The 17470-nt window shown below is 48.8% G+C and overlaps 2 protein-coding genes across 2 annotated transcripts; one reads left to right on the top strand and one right to left on the bottom strand.

The window, feature by feature from the left end:
• Positions 1–2016: 2016 nt before the first annotated feature.
• Positions 2017–6042, top strand: SSTR1 (somatostatin receptor 1; the record flags this gene model as incomplete). Its single annotated transcript, XM_080394339.1, has 1 exon — positions 2017–6042. The coding sequence occupies one exon, from the start codon at positions 2017–2019 to the stop codon at positions 3202–3204; it is 1188 nt and encodes a 395-aa protein (XP_080250465.1). The 3' UTR covers positions 3205–6042.
• A 24-nt stretch (positions 6043–6066) lies between these two features.
• CLEC14A (C-type lectin domain containing 14A) lies at positions 6067–14300 on the bottom strand. Its single transcript, XM_080394352.1, has one exon. The coding sequence runs from the start codon at positions 14296–14298 to the stop codon at positions 13087–13089; it is 1212 nt and encodes a 403-aa protein (XP_080250478.1). The 5' UTR covers positions 14299–14300; the 3' UTR covers positions 6067–13086.
• Between the last annotated feature and the right edge of the window lie 3170 nt (positions 14301–17470).

Below are 17470 nucleotides of genomic sequence, written 5' to 3'. Positions count from 1 at the left end.
TGGTGAGCAGACAGTGATAACAAGATGTGTGAACTGTAGGAGGTGATGGGCATGCATGGTGAAATGAGTAGGTTGTAAGGATGCATGTGTGATGCTGAGTATGGTGGTGCTGTGGGGAATGTATAGCAGCATATGCACTGTGGTGATATTTATGCAGTGGGGACCTGCTGTTCTTGACAAAAGTAGGCGGTGCTCATAGGCGACAGTTCATGTGAAGAGAGAGGTTGGTGTCCGTACAGGTGTGATGTGCTTGCACATAGGAGTGGCTACAGCCAACAGAATCAGCAGTTACTGAGCATTTTGTATGTAACCCTGTGCTGAGGGTGTGTTGATGCAGTGAGCAAGTGTGAGGGTGTGTGTGTTAGTGAGCAACCATGTCTGGTTAATAAAGAATGGGCAGGTGGTGGTGGTATATGGAAACTGACCAAGTAGTTATGTATAAGCATGTAAGGACAGACTGTATACGTGGAGCAATAACATAGGGAGGCAAGACACAGTGCTCTGAAGGAGAGGTGTATGCGAAGGTCATACATTTAAAAAAACCACAAAAAAGTACGCATGTCAGGGTATAGAGATGCAGTATTAGGACTATCTGCTGGTGCTCATGTGTGTTTGGAACTGGTGGTGTGAATGAGGTGTGTAAGGCAGTCGTGCCTGTCTGGAGATGATTGTATGAGTAGCTACCGGTGTGTATGACTGTGTTTGCCCAGGATCAGGCTGTGTGTATGAAATAGCATGGTAAAAGTCAGATATAGCACGGTGTAAGTCATTTACGTAGTGATAGCTACATACATGTAAGAAATAGTGTATGAATGGAGATGGTGTCAATGGTTTGTGTCACTGTATAGTGCTGAGAAGGGTTCATAGCCTCACCCCGTGTGGATACAACCCTGTCAGGGCTATGCTTATGTCTTAAGTAAAATATTAAGAGAGGGGCTGCAGCGCTGGTGATGCAGCATGTGATGGTTGAGCTTGAAGTGATCCTGTGAGTGGAAGCAGTATGTGAGGCGACAAAAAAGCAGACTGATGGTGTGTTTGTGTAGCAGCATAGCTAGGACTGTCTCAGCACCGTTGTGGTGTAACGATGGTGAGCTGTAGCATGCAGACGGGTGCCTGCACTGTTGGATGTGTGATGGATAGAGACAGAGCATGTGCTGGGTGTCAGAATGGGACAGGAGGGCGTGTTTTGGGACAGAGCATGCAGAGAGGGGCAGGACTGTAAAGTATCTGCTGTTGTGTGATGTCTGGTGGTGGTGGTGGGACTGGACAAGGCCGGGGGCACAGAGCTGCGCCGTGGCAGGGGGCACGCGGGCTGCTGTGCTCAGGCACTGCCGTGTGCTTAGGGCTGAAAGTTGCGTGGGCCGTGCCAGTGGGTGTCATGCCCGGTGCCTGCACCCACGGTGACAGGAGAGGGTTACAGCAGCTGGGTAGCAAGAGGCATGCCTGCCGGGTAACACCGCCCACCCACCGCTCACCAGGGCGTCTTTCCTGAAGGAGAAAGGATGGTCCCTTTTGCCTGGGGTACCCCGGGCCGGCCCACGGAGGGGGAGCAGTGCAGGGCGGTGGGGGAGGAGAGGGTGCTGGCGGAGGGGGGGGGGGGAGCGCGGTGGGGGGGGGGAAACCAAACTGGATGGGGAGAGCAGTGTCGGGGGGCACTGCGGGGTGGGGGGCAGTGGGGACGGGGGCAGCTGCGCCCCGTCCGCCCCGGCGCTGCCAAGCCGCGCACCGCCGGGGGGCGGGTGGGAGGTCGGCGGGCGCGGGGGGTGGGCTGGGAGGGACACCCACTTACGTCTCCTCCTGCTTTTTTTTTTCCTTTTCTCTTTCCCTCCTCCTTTTCGTAGCCGGTGACGCGCCGCTGCCTATTAATCATTCACCAGCCGGGAGCGGCGGTCACCGGCAGCCGGAGCGAGCGGTGCCGGCAGCCGCCGCCTGCCGTGCCGGGAGCCCCGCCGGGATGCCGAGCCCGGGCAGCGGCCGGCGCCTGCCGCTTTGAGCCGGGGGCGGGGGGCGCCGAGGATGCTCCCCCATGGCACCTGCCCCAGGCTTCCGGGCGGTGCAGGCAGCCACAGCGGCGGCGGCGACAGCGGTGGCGGCGGAGCCGGCAGCGCCTCGGAGGAGGCGGCGGCGGGGGGCATGGACTCGGGCGGCAGGAACTCCTCCGGAGCCCCGAACAGCACCCTGAGCGAGTCTCAGGGCAGCGCCATCCTCATCTCCTTCATCTACTCCGTGGTGTGCCTGGTGGGGCTGTGCGGCAACTCCATGGTCATCTATGTGATCCTGCGCTATGCCAAGATGAAGACGGCCACCAACATCTACATCCTCAACCTGGCCATTGCGGACGAGCTGCTGATGCTCAGCGTCCCCTTTCTGGTCACCTCCACCCTGCTGCACCACTGGCCCTTTGGCTCGCTGCTCTGCCGCCTGGTGCTCAGCGTGGATGCCATCAACATGTTCACCAGCATCTACTGCCTGACCGTGCTCAGTGTGGACCGCTACATTGCTGTGGTGCACCCCATCAAGGCGGCTAGGTACCGCCGGCCCACTGTGGCTAAGATGGTCAACCTGGGTGTCTGGGTGCTTTCCATCCTCATCATCCTGCCCATCATCATCTTCTCCAACACAGCGGCCAACAGTGATGGAACAGTGGCTTGCAACATGCTCATGCCAGAGCCCACCCAGAGGTGGCTGGTGGTCTTTGTGGTCTACACCTTTCTGATGGGCTTCTTGCTGCCCGTGGTGGCCATCTGTCTCTGCTACATCCTCATCATTGCCAAGATGCGCATGGTGGCCCTGAAGGCTGGTTGGCAGCAACGCAAACGCTCGGAGCGCAAGATCACCCTCATGGTCATGATGGTGGTGATGGTCTTTGTCATCTGCTGGATGCCCTTCTACATTGTGCAGCTGGTCAACGTCTTTGTAGAGCAGGATGATGCCACCATCAGCCAGCTCTCCGTCATCTTGGGCTACGCCAACAGCTGTGCCAACCCCATCCTCTATGGCTTTCTCTCAGACAACTTCAAGCGGTCCTTCCAGCGGCTGCTGTGCCTCAGTTGGATGGACAATGCTGCAGAAGAACCCATCGACTACTATGCCACTGCCCTCAAGAGCAGGGCATACAGCGTGGAGGACTTTCCCCCAGACAACTTGGAGTCAGGGAGCATGTACAGGAATGGCACTTGCACCTCCAGGATTACCACCCTCTGAGGAAGCATTCCTGCCCCCCGTGCCCCTACTGCCCCCCAGCAGGAGGGTGAGCGAGGCCAGGGCTGTGGCATGGGGAGGCCGGGAGGGAGGGGGTTTCCGTCCTGCCCACCAACAGTGGTGTTTGGCACAAGAAGGAGTGAAGAAAACCCCACATCCTCGGTCTGCTACCCCATCCCCCCCCACGTGCTCCCCTTGAGAGCGGGTGCAGTCGCTGATGCTTTGATGCCCACTTAGCAAATTGCCACGCTCGTGGGTTGACTTAGGGTCTGGCAGCCAGGCTCTGCCACCCTTCTGTGTGTCTGACAAGTGGCTGTCCGGGTCCCGCAGCGACTCTCCCCTCACCTTTTGTACAGGTTGCCCTCCCCTCTCAGTTGGTGGGACCCCTCCAGGCCACTGAGCCAAACCTGCTTCAGTCAAAGCCCAGCATTCAGGCTCAGGCTCCCCCCAGCTGAACGTGACCCTGTTCTGCATCTCTCAGTATGCACTCCCCCTTCGGAGAGTAAAAATGCTGGGAAAAGCCGCCCCCCCCCCCCCCCCAACACACACCTTGCCCTCCTCCAGGAAGGAGCAAGTAGCCTCTCTCTGCCAGCCCCTCCCCTGCCCCCAGAATAAAAAAGGAAATGGGGAGCAAAAAGGCCCTGGGAAAAGCAGTGGCATAGACATGGAGCTGTCTCTCGCTTCAGAGACAGCTTTCAGCTGGTTGGGACTCTGGCTCTCTGTGCTACGCTCAGGGGAAGCAGGGCAGAAAAGGTCTTCGGAAAAAAATGTGATTATTGCCGTGCTTCAGAGGTGCGCAGCAGGTTGCTGATAATGAGAGATAAACAGTCCCATGACTCACAGGGAGCAGAGCACCGAGCCGGGAGTCGGGGGTGAGCACTGAGTTGGGAAATGTTTGAGTATGTCCATATGTACAATAAAGTGTGCTAATAATAAAGTTTAAAGGGAGCGCTAGACTGTGAAGCTGCTGTCTTGCGCCTGCTCCATCAGCTGTGAAACAGCAATGAAGGGAGCTGAGACAGTTTTGAATGACCTGGGGCAGCCACAAAGTCACTTTAGCCTACATGGAAAAAGAGGGATTGGTTTCAAAGTCTCCATCAGGCTCTGAAATAAATACTTGACAAAAAAAAAAAAAAGTAGCTGTTTGATAATAGCTATTACCTTTAGCTTCAGTTTCTTCTGTTGCACTAAAAAACCAAGGGGGGGTGTGTTCGTATGTTGCCAATGTAATATACTGGCCCAGAGCTGCTTGATGTTTCATTTCTGAGAATTCCTGTTTTTCGTGTATGCCTGACCTCTTTTTGTTTGATTTTTTTATTTGATTCTTGTCACTGTGTCGTGAACGTGTTTCTCTGAAGCAGTTTATACTGTGTACTTATGTCTGTGGTGGCTACTTGCAAGGTTGCATTTAAAATGGATGATGCTCAAGAAGGCTCCTTTTCAGATAAAAGGTTGTCACTTTTTCTAACTCCTTCATCTACATTTTCTCCCCCACAAAAATTCTCTTGAATTTTCTCTCTTCCCCTCTATGACAGAACAATTTTCATATAGACGAATGAAGCTTTCTTGTTTGATAAATGACAGCTGATTAAACAAAATCTTCTATCCCTGCTCCCTCTTATCCCGTATGTAAGAATCGGTACGGACTACGTTGAAATAAGCAGCTATGTTTCTTGCTTTCTACCACCTGTGTTAACAGTGTCACACAGTGGCAGGTGTCCCAGTAGCTGTGACAAATCACTTCTCTAGCACAATACTGTGATTGTATTAATTATAACTACTGGCAATCTGAAGCAAGAGATTGGGAAAAATCTCTAGTAGCAGCATACCCATAGCATTGTACTGGTAGCTACGGTGCTTAAGTACAGCGTTGTGTAAGGTTGACAATTAAGGCATCTAGCATTTGCAGTCGTGGACTTACTACAGGTTTTTGTTAACTTACACCCTTTTAACTTTTCTCAGCAGCAAAAAGCAGAATACTACTTTGTACATTTCTTTCACCAAAAATTAGGTACTGTTAAATGAATGTATAAATTTAGTATTAAAAAGTTGTCTGATTCAAAGCCCATTGAAACGAGCGAAAAAACACGAATTCACTTCAAAGGGCTGTGAGTCAGCTCCTTTTAGTTTAAAAATTGCTAATGTGAAGCTGTTACATCCTTATTAAAATATTTTGTGAAAAGGTTTAACAATTGTACAGTTTCTTTTCTTTTACTTCCCAGTGGACTTCATTTACAGAAAACATGCATCTATTAATTCTGATAATGTTTTACATGCACATATGGGGGGGAAAAGGATGAAATCTCTTTATAAGCTTATTTAACTTTTCACAGAAACCAAACATCTGTCAAAACAGTAAAATGCCCCACGATACCACATGATGCTATTTGTAGAGCTTCACTTAAAATCTCACTTACAGTCTCTTCAAAATGCTATAAATCTCATAATCTGAAGTGTTTTTTCACCCAGGCATATTGTTATGCATGGTCAGATTAAACAGGGAGTCATCTGCTTACTACTACTGGATTTGTTTAACATCAGACACGATGAGAAAAAAGTTTTAAAGCAGCGATTCATACCTGATACTCAGCTTTGATGAGAAGTTGAGTCTGGTTTTGTTTCTTGGGGTTTTTTTTATTATTATGATTTTAATTTTTGACTTTGCCTTTAAGCAGAGCTGCAGTGGATGCCTTTACACCTACCAGCACATGCACTTTAATTTCAGGTTCTGGCAGGCAGATCGCAGAGGGTGGTGTTGGTACAGGGCAGCACAGGCGGGTGCTGGGCAGAGGCTGTGGGTGCCTCGGCAGATGGCAGATGGCAGGCTTTCCTTCAGATGGACGCGCTTGGACGTTACTGACTGAAACACCCTCTGCAGTTTCAGAACTGGAAACTGCAAAGAACTGGAAAGAAAACCCATTTATCCTAAACTAACAGTTCTTCCTGCTATTTTTCACCCTGAGCTTGGCTCGACTTTGGCAGTGGGAGAGGTGATCAACAGCTGTAAATCATTCTTCATTTGCTTTGGAAGAAAAAGAAAGTGATTTCATTCTGTGTTATTATTCTAAACAGTAGACTATCCCTACCAGAAAAAAAAATATTAAAAAAAGTTGTCCTTGTGAAATAACATGAAATAACATTAGAAAACAAAGGGAATTCATCTTAATATTTTCTGAATTACAAAAAGGTCTTCAGATTTCATATGGAAATTATTTGAACTAATGCCTAATTCACTAAAAAAAAAAAAAAAAAAAGTACAGTGACATTTCTTGCTGACATTTTGCCTCTTTATACAGCTGTAGCATAATTCATCTACAAATGGGTAAACTGTAATTTATAACCAGTAGTATGTTGCTGCTTTTCCCCCATGAGTTTAATATTTTAAAAATACTGCAACCACTTTGTCACGGCAATTGGCCCTGTGCTGCCAAAATCCATGCGACGCTCGTTGTTCTCTGTTTAGCCTAAGACCTACACCCAACAGTGTGATCGCTCCCAACAGCATCTAGTCAGCAGGCTGGAGTATTTCCCGTGGTATGCGCGAGGAAGAATGGTCTTCACATGGAACACACATCAGGTACCTCTGCAGCATTTTCCCACTCAAAGGAGGGTAGCCAGGAATTTCTCTCCTTTATCGCTAGGCTTCCCAGCGCAGTAGTAAAGACGATGCATCTCATAGTCCTGGGGCTGACTGCTATGTGCAGTCAGTGGGCTTGAACCAGAGCAGTCACAGAGGCACTCGATATCTGGGGTTGGATGAAAAAGGTGATGGCCACGTGTAGATCTCTGCCTCTTGAGATGGTCTCTACAGCAGAGACCATCAGGCAGTGTATGGTGTCCTTGAATTCAACACTTAAAGAACTCATCTGATTTCTTCATGGAGAAGGTGAATTTAATATTAGGGGATTAGATTAAACATCTATTACCTATCAAAAGAAGGCATTAGAGGACCACTTTCCCTTCAAAAAATCTAAAAGCTTAAACAGTACACAACAGAAAAGTACATAATTTAAAGTTGAAATAAAGTACAAATAATGAAAATAGAAGAAAGGATGAACATCAGCAAAAAAATAGCAAAATTTTAAAGCAGACCAAAAAAAAATTTTTTTTTGAGAAATGTCTGCTTAAAGATGTAGCAACTACCAATGCAAAATCCAGTAGAGCAGAAAACCCGCCAGTGTACTTACTGCTGATAAATGACAACTGTATTTAAGAGTGTTTCTGGAAGAAAGAGCCATAGGGAAGAAACCCAAAATCTTATTGCCTCTGTTCATTATGGACCTTTTTTTTTTTTTATTATTTTTTTTAATAGCAGCAATGGATAAGTCTGTGGAAGTTCATCAGAATAAAGAGTTTGTAGGAGTTTTGGAGTAAATCAGAAGGTGGACAGTACAAGACTATTAGCAGAGGCTTGTGCTCCCCTAAGAATTCAAAAGGAATTCCCTAATGAAAGAGCTGTACTATTAACTGTGGTGAAACCTGCTGGAAACCCACAGGGCCCTGCCCTGGGACTTGTCCTGCCCAAATTTCTCATAAATGATCTGGAAAAAAACTGAAGGATAATTCTTTGAAAACATCAGCACAGTTTTCTGCAGCAGTCAAAACAAACAAATAGTTATGTTAATAACTTTTAAAAACCAGAAAATACTGTTAAGTCACTGTAGAAGACTACCTGCATCTCCAACAGTTTCTGAATTTGGATTTCCCAAGAAAGGGTGCAAAAAATAATAACAAAGCAATCAGATCGATAGATTTGTTTCTAAAAAAGAATAAACTAAACAGACTCCTCTACCTGGGGCAGAGATGAGTGAAGGAGTGTATAGCAAAGGTATGGAAAAATCAAGGAGACAAACTGGTCTACTTTTTCATGTCACATGTAAATAAATTGTAGCACTAATTGATTCAGGATGGTTGGATGCCAAAAGTAATATAATCGAATCCAAACTCTGTTAGACAAATTGATGGAAGTCTACCAAGTGTGACATGAGCTCAGTCTTAAACTCAGTCTTGCAACCTTGGAGTACCAAGGAGAAGTGTCATTTACAGATGTCAGATTTTCTGTTTTATTTCCTAAAGTATTTACTATCATCACAGAGAGATTACTGACTTAGATGGCTTTTAATCTTACTCAAACTATCTGTTATTATGCTCCTATATTATGTTCCAGGGAACAGTGTAAACCGTTCTTATCAGCCCAAAACACAAGACCTGCTGGTTATGTTCCAAAAGCCAAACCACACTTTTCTGACATTACAGCCCATGTGCTGTTCCTGGATTAATGACTGAAAACGTTTATTTGTTTACAAGCCACCACATTTTGAGTAACAGATGCTTGAAAAGATATGCAGCGAGAGGATGGTGACGATGGATACATCCCGGTAAAGATGGATACTTGACTGTCTTATCCCTCCTTCCTCAGCTCATCCTCTCCCTGGACCTTCAGGATTCTCACTCTTTACGTTATCCATGAAATACATAATAGTAGTTGTTTCCCCATCCTTCTGCCTCAGACTTGCAATGCAAAAGGACTGGTGGGTGGCAAGAGGGAAAGGACTTAATACGTGGGACCACCACCACATCTCTGCCTTCCCCACCTCCCTGCTGCCTTCAGGTGCCTTGCCTACAGCGAAGCAGTCATCCAAGTCTGCAATGTGAAACAGGGAGAAGACTTGCTTGCAAACAGATAACTCCCTGTTCATATTCACTTGCTGGTTGCCCAGTCCCAGAGGTCTACAGGTCCAGAGGAGAAAGGCAAGGCTGCATATTGGGGGAAGAAGGAAAGGCATGAAGTTTAACCTATTCTGAAGCCCTAGGAGTGTGGTTACTGCTGCTGCCTTGCTGTGTTTGCCTTTCGAGTCAGCTATATATCTCATTAGTGAAATGTATGAATCATCACTCCACAGCCTTGATAAATGTCCACATCCTGAAGAAATAGAAAATATTACTTCTAGAAGGAACTAAGTAGCATGTACCAGTGATTAAGCTCCATGCAATAAATGAGGAAAGATAATGAGGGCTGGAAACATGAAAAAAAATTGATTAAGTGATAGGAAATTACTATTCCTGGGGGAAGCATGGAATCCATTCATTCTTTAATCTTCTTTAAGCTATACACTACACTTAAAAAAGGAAAAAAGTTCTTTGAAGTATTTGAATTTTGCCCATCTCCACTTTTAGATTTCACTTCAATCCCATTACACACTTAATCAAGCCCTCAGCAGTATAAATCACTATTAAAAAATTGGGGAAAATTAAAATTTTCTGATTATTTGATGAATACATACCGTTAAAAATTCATCACATGTTCATGAATAATATGTACAGCTGACAGATGATGTGCCTACCAGTCAAACTGTCTTTGGAGGAATTAAGGAACTCTAAAAATTAGATTTAATAATTGGCAACAGGGGATGCTTTTTGAACCACTGTGATAGATGAGAGAGGTTTGGACATTCCTATTCTTGGCAGAAACCACCGTTTTTAAATGTGGACCCATAGATGCTTGTGTCTGCCATTTCAGTACCATTACATTACTACATCCAGTCGTCTAGACAACAGCCAGGGTCTCTAACACTATGCCTTGCCCCAGGGAATTTACAATTTTAAAAAAACACATGACCTAATATGAACCACTAGAATTGAAAGTACTAAATTATTTTAAATCCTCCATACAAATTGTAAAACTTACTGATGCAAAGTTCATATGTGATTTATATGGCTTTCATTGGGATAAAATAACGGTTTTCCTGTACTGGAAAAACAGTTGCAATATAATATGCTTATGTAATATGTATAGTCAAAGGTCACATATGTAACATGAGGGGAAAAGTCAAAATTTGTCTCCATCTGTGTGGTATTTTTGAAAAACAGTTATATTTGATTGTGTATTTTACATACGGTGTTACATAAGAATTAAAAGGAAGCTGCATCCAATTTCATAACCAGACACTTTTCTTACATCAATCCTTGTTATGGTTATCTGTACTCATTATGACCTTACTTACTCGCCTCCTATGGATATGAACAGCAAACCCTGCACTGAATCTGCCTTGCAGACCCCCAAGTCATGGCTATGAGCCAACAGTCCATGTTGCAAGCCAGTTACCTGTTGGTTTCCTTTTTTAAGAAGAGACACAACTTAAATTGAGAGTGGAAAGCAAAAATGATCTATCCTTTCCCCCAAACCATCCACTTCTTGGTCTGAACCATCAGAGGAAGAGAACTTCATGCATTTCAAGCCTGCTCGGGTTCCAATCAAACCCAAATACGATTGGCTTTGTATTCTACTGACTGCAAAAAAACAGGTAAAGAAACCCAAATACACAAAACAAGAATTTCTACTGTGTACAACCAACAGAAGCTATGGTAAAGTTATGCCCGTTTAGCCACGCCTTGACAAGACACAAGGCACTCTGAGCTTGCTTTTAGGAAAGTGACTTGCACAGCTGGAGACTTAGGTTAACTGATTTTTCCAATTTCAGATTTGTGTTTTACATGCATTTAAATATGACTGCATTTCTTTACGGTCAATATAGAGAAATGGCACTTTCAGGATGCAATTCGTTGGCCCTGTTTTCAGCATCTAGTCTAAAATGAAAGAAATCGCGAGTACATACTTCTCTCCATAGGCTGTAAAGGAGTCTAAGTGAGTAGTGGAATCTAGATGAGCTGTTGGAGATGGGTACACTTGGTGAGATGGATCCCATCCATAGATGCAAAAGGGTCTGGTTTCAGCTGAGTCAAATTATAAACTGGGGAAAACGTAACAAATGTCTAATGCTTAATCCTGAATCTTGAGTGTGAGGAAAAGAAATCAGAAATCAAAATGTGATTTCACAGGAAACACAGGCAGAGTGACATGAGAGTAATAAGATGAGTCAGGTGAATGGCTTGCAAGGGCATGAACTTACACATTTTAACTGACTAGTCAGAGTCAAATCCTGAGAGACGCCAAAAGAAGTAGTGAGGTGCAGGTACTTAACTCAGCACATAGCTGTGTGCTGGGTAAGAGTGCTGAAACACAGAATGAGGGTATTTCTACAGCTTAGAAAAACATACCTGGATAGTTGTACCATCCCATTAAGAATTCAGCCATCTGATACGTGGGAAAGCATAGAAGTAATAAATGTGGGAGGCTCTCATCCATCTTAGTTGCTATTTGCTTATACAGCCCCTTCTAGAAGACCAAAGCTCCACATACACTGCTCCCTAACAGAAATTACTCACAGTGACAGTAGCAGGAGTGGTATTAAGACAAAAGGCATTAATGGCCAAGTCATTTTCCAAAACTGTGCACACCTGAATGTAGAATCAAACCTCCTACTGAGGCTGAGAAATGCCTGACTTCTGAAATACAAATGTCAGATAAACAGATTAGAAAAGTATGCAGATTATGAGACAGCTTTGTAACGAATAGCATTCTCACCTAGCTGGATTTCATTCCCATCACGATACAATGGAGTTCATGGCTACAGACAGCCTGATAGCTCACAAATGTCTGCGATCCCCTTAACAACAGCAAAAGACTGTTTCTCAGATAGCAACAGCCTACCATCATTAAGTGGAGAGAAGGAAAAAGAAAAACCCCACGCTATGTCATACTTGATTCTTAGCAGATGTTTATACTATATTAACCTTCCAGACTTTGCTTGCAAGAAAAATTGGTAATGATACACATTATTGTTTGAAAGGAGTTCTCTAAACTCAAAAGGAAAGTTACTTAAAGCATATTTAAAAAGACATTTTAGAACTTAAAGTTCTTTTAAGGGAAGAAAGTATTTCTCTGCCTTCCCTGTACCCCAAAGGCTTGGATGAGATCCAATTAGTTGCATCTTACTGCACTCAGAAAACTTTGAATCAGTATTTGGCATTACCACTTTGATTGAAAACCGACACCATAGTAATAATAATAAGTGAGCATCACCACTCGGAACTGCAAAGAAAGCAAGCTCTGCGGACAGGATGAAAGCTGCTCTACTGGAATTCCGAAGGGAAATCACAGGGGAAGTGTTCACCTCATTTAGAAAAGGGCACAAAGGGTGAATCCTTCTTTCCTTATTCTCAAAGGTCAGGGTGAAAAACTGTATGAGTAAAAAGAATGGGATTTGCATGATGTATTCTCACCCACTCCTCTCACAGGGCGAAGTTTGTCAGCTCCTGGGTGGATTGCAAGGCAGCTGCGCATTGCACGCAGAAAGCAGCCTCTGTACAGACCCTCCTCGGGAGAAAAACCACAAATGAAAAATTTGTTGCCCTGCCCCAATAAAAATGAATATTGCATGAAGTAACAAACAGCAGTGATTTAGGTTTAACATCATCCTTTATTCTTTTCATCAGCTGAAGTATAAAACTGGCTCCCCATTAACCTCCCACTTCCTCAGCAATTTAATGACCTTCTAAGTATAGAAATGCTCTTCATTTTCAAGAATGTCAGCCTGAAAGAGTACGGGTCACAGCTCCTTCCAAAATTATGGCTGTTCACCTCTCCAAATGTTCCAGCAATTGGAAAACACCCGAGAGCCTCCAAGTACCACTCAGACACCGAGTGGCTTCGAAATTATGAGACAGGAGCGCTCACAGTGTTCCCCTTTCCACTTGCTCCAAATAAAGCACCCGGAGAACAGTTTCTGAGAAGATAAAAACCCGCAACTGTTGCAGCTGCAAGATAAGCCGCCGCTCCGCCGGCCAGGCTGGCGTTATTTATATTTTACTTATGTCAGCACCTAAATAACTGCTTTTCAGACCGATGAAAGCTCCTGCCTGCCCAAAGGCTTCAAACCCCCGCGGCGGGGGTCGCGCCCCGGCAATCCGTAGGTCCCACGGTGGCAGCGGAGCCGGGGGGCGCCGGGCGCAGAGCTGCCGGACCGGGCCCCCGCCGGCCCGGGGCTAGTCGCCGCCCGCTGCCCCGCGGGGCTCCGCCGCGCCCGCCTCCGCCTTGCTGCCGGCCTCGGGCGGCTCCTTGCCCCTGCCACCCTCGGAGCTCTTGTTGAAGCAGATCCTGAAGACCCCCAGGACGGTCATGACGAGGATGACCAGCACCACCACCGCGACCGTCACCAGGATGAAAACGTAGTTGGAAGAGGAGGACGAGGAGGGCGGCGGAGCTGCCGTCTGCTCCCCGCCGGCGCCGGACGGCCCCGCGGAGCCGCCGGCTGTCGGGGCGGGGGGCCGGCGATCGTCCGCCTCCACAGCCGGCGGCTCCGCGGGGCTGCCCGCGGCGGGGGGCGCCGCCGCCGTGGCCGCGCTGGGCGGCCCGGCCCGCCCGCCCGGGGTGCTGGCACAGGCGACGCCACCCGCGGCATCGCGGCACCCGGCGGCCCCGGCGCAGCGCCCGCTGCCGGGGCTCCGGTGGCCGCCGGGGCAGGGGCAGAGGGGCTCCTCCGCCGCCTTCCAGGCGAAGCCGCCCCGCTCGGGCTCGCAGGTGAGCCGCAGCGCCCCGCCGGGGCACGTCACGGTGAGCACGGTGCCCGGCGGGCTGAAGCCGGGGCCGGCGCTGTGCGCCTCGAAGGGGAGGCGGTAGTCGAAGCCGAGGGCGCCCGCGGGGCTGGGGTCGGGGCAGGCACCCTCGTACGGGTACTTGCAGGCGTAGCCCTGGCTCTCCCGGTGGCACAGCAGCTCCTTCCAGCCCCAGCCGGGGCCGCCGCCGGGGGCCGCCGCCAGGTGCAGCCCGGCGCAGCGGGCGCTGAGGCAGGTCCGCACCGGCTCCTGCACCCACCGGCCGAGCGCCGCCGGCACCTCCCGCGGGGCCGCCCCGCCGCCGGCGCCCTCCCAGGAGAAGCCGCGGAGCGGCTGCCCCACGTCGGTGCAGGCGGAGGCGTTCCGCCTCAGCCCGACCCAGAAGAGCGAGGGCGCGGGCCCCGCCGCCGCCTCCGCCAGCAGCCCCAGCAGCAGCCGCAGCTCCGGCTCGCCGCTGACCCAGGCCAGGCCGCCCCGCTGCTGGCCGCAGGCGCTGCGGGCCTCGGCGTAGGAGGCGTTGGCGAGGTGGGCGCTGAAGCAGGCGCCGGCGGCCGGGCAGCGCACGGCGGCCCGCGGAGGCGGGGGCCGGCGCAGGGCGCAGGCGGCGGCCAGGAGCAGGCACCAGGGCCCGGCCCGCCTCATCCCGGCGGCGCGGCGCGGCGGGCCCGGGGGCGCGGGCTGCCCCGGCGGCTCTGGCGGCGCTCGGCCCCGGCTCGGGCTTCGGGCTGGCCCCGGCCGCCGGCGCCGTCCCACCCCAGCGCCGTCCCCGCGCCCACGCCCTCCGCCGGTCCCGCCGGAGGAAGCGTGTCGGGAGCCGGGGCTGACCTCGGCATCCTCCGTCTGCCAGCGGGCGGGTACGCGGCAGCTGCCAGCGGCGGCCGGGGAGCGTTGGCCCGGCCCGGCCCGGGCGGGCGGCGGGTGCCCAGCGCGGCGGAGGACCCGGGCGATGCTCCGCAGTCGGAGCGGCCGGAGCGGAGCGGGGCGAGGCCCGGGGCCGCAGCGGCGGGGCCGGGGTTGCGGGCTCCGTCTCAGGCCTGTGTGCGGGGGTCCCGGCCCCCCCTTGCCCACCTGCGGCACAGCGCGCCCGGGGGGAAGGTGTCCCGGGGTGCTGCTTCGGTAACCTGCGCATCGGAGGGTGGAGGCTGCGGGGTTTGGTGAGGCCGTGCAGCCAGCCCTGGCTCCCGATACGTGAGGCAGCTTAAGCCCCCCAAAAATGGATTCAGTGCACAGGTTTCCAGCAGGTTGGCCTGAGTGCGTTGCATGTCGGGTACCTGTGATGACTTCCAGTAGGCTGTTCTTAAATGAGTTGAACTGATCCACTGTTTCTCCGTGAGCAGTCCGCTGGTTTTTGCCCTCCTGACTCGGCTGCCTGCCCGCTGTTACCTGACATGCATGTTCACAGCGCGCGTCCCGGTCTCTTCCCCAGGCGTTTCATGTGGCACAAACCCACGTGCACATGCGTGCATTCCGTTTTCCAGCTTTCACTTTGGAAGAACCGCTGTCAATGTTTTTGGTTTTGTGAGTGTGATACAATAAAAATTCCTAGTGTTTCAATACCCAGAAAAAAATGGACAAAAAAGCAGAAACTGAGTAATCTATTTGGAATTAACCCCCCCTAAGTTTCATCAGTAATTGCAGTCTGTGGAGGTGAGTGTTCTACAGTTGTGGATCGAGGCTCCAGGTGCACAGAGTGCCCTCACCACCCTGGTACGCTAGCAGGCTCTGCATCTGTTCAGCCCTTTCTTAATTTTTTAATTAATTAATTAATTAATAACTTTAATTTCTCTTTGGAGGGCATAAATGTGGATGACAGGTCAGCTTCAGCCCGCTTGTGACTGACCTGCACAGATTTCATTGACTCTAGGCCTATACCGAGATACGACACATTTTCTCTGTGCACCCCAAAGAAGGATTAGAAAGACAGGTGTACAGACACACTGTGTGATGAAGCTCTGAAGCACACCCTGTTTTCATAATGATTTCTAAATACTCAGTAAATTTTGTTAAGTTTTCCAGCTGGAAACTCTCTTGATGGACAAAGCTTCTGTTGTTGCCAGTGCATTGCCAGAACTGCAGTAAACTGTACTGAAGAAAATCAAAAGCTTATAGTTCTGTTTCTCCACTTGCCTCAGACCCTGTGTCTTGGGCAGCACAGAATGCAGGAAGCACACAGTGGTCTCCATTCCCCAAATTCCTCTTTTTTTCATTAACAGAAGAAGGGAGAGGGGTAAAGGGGAAAAATACCATCTGTATGAGTTCTATACAAAGGACATCTCCAGTACCTGATGTACCTCCTACGTACGGTATGCTTTAGAGTTAGAGACAATGTGCAAGCCAATCCGGGGTTTGCCTGCCTTCTCCCAGAATACTTGATGATGAGAAACTGCAGCTTGATGGAACCTGCTTTTAACCTTCATTTTCTGACAATATTCTAGATAGCCTTAGCATTCTTATTTCCCAGCTGAGTACAGAGGTCGCAGTAAAGCAAAAAATAAGATACTAAAAAAGAGTAAATTCTGATTTCCCTTTGTCCTGGTTTCAGCTGGGATAGAGTTAGTTTTCTTCTTAGTAGTTAGTACAGTGCTGTGTTTTGGCTCTGATGTGAGCACAATGCTGATAGCACACTGATGGTTTTAGTTGTTGCTGAGTAACGTTTGTACTAAGTCAAGGACTTTTTGGTTCCTTGGGCCCTGCCAGCCAGAGGGCTGGAGGGGCACGGGGCGTTGGGAGGGGACGCAGCCAGGACAGGTGACCTGAACTAGCCAAAGGGCTATGCCATACCGTATGGTGTCATGCTGGGTATATAAACTGGGGGAAGAAGAAGGAAGGGGGGACATTTGGCATTATGGTGTTTGTCTTCCTGAGTAACCGTTACGCGTGACGGAGCCCTGCTTCCCTGGGGATGGCCGAACACCTGCCTGCCCGTGGGAAGTGGTGAATTAATTCCTTGCTTTGCTTTGCTTTGCTTTGCTTTGCTTTGCTTACGTGTGAGGCTTTTGCTTTACCTATTAAATTGTTACCTGAACCCTCGAGTTTTACATTCCTTTCCGATTCTCCTCCCCATCCCTCAGGATGACGGGGGACTGAGTGAGCAGCTGCATGGTGCTGGGTTGCCATCCAGGGTTAAACCGCGACACACTTATTGTCCAGTTTGGTGAATTATCAAGAAATAACACACCCACACCCCCAATAAAGTAGACTTTCAAGCATTGTTAATGGCTTTTCAAGTGTTCCAGTACTTAAAAGGTGGCTACAGAGAGGATTGAGTATCTCTCTTCACAAAGAGTCACATGGAGAAGACGAGGGGCAATGAGTACAAGCTGCACCAGGAGAGGTTTTATCTAGATACAAGAAATAATTTTTTTATGCTTATTCACTGAAACAACCTTCCCAGGGTGTGATAAAGTCCCCACCACTGGTGGTTCTCAAGATGCAATTGGACAGAGTGCTAGATAATCTCATCTAGGCTCCTTTTCCCACGGAAGGTTGGGCCCGGTGATCTTTCAGGGTCCCTTCCAGCCTGGTCTCTTGTATGATCCTATGATTCTATGATAAGTAGAATGATTTAAATACTTATTTCAGACCTATATAAAAATACAAGAGCCAAATATCAGCTTCTCCCCAAAATATGTGTCTATTAGTTATTTCAAGTTTGCTTTGGGGAAATGTCTTGCTAAATGCTTGTACAGCCCCACTGGATATTGCCTATACAGAAACTGTGTTTATCACAGTTGTAAGAGTTACCAAAGCAACATTTTGAAATACATGAAATAGAAGTAGTTGATGAGGGGTAAGCTGAATTCACACATTTATA

This window comes from Falco punctatus, assembly GCF_963210335.1.
Source record: "Falco punctatus genome assembly, chromosome: 7".
NCBI lineage: Eukaryota > Metazoa > Chordata > Aves > Falconiformes > Falconidae > Falco > Falco punctatus.
This window is presented reverse-complemented; position numbering and strand designations above follow the sequence as displayed.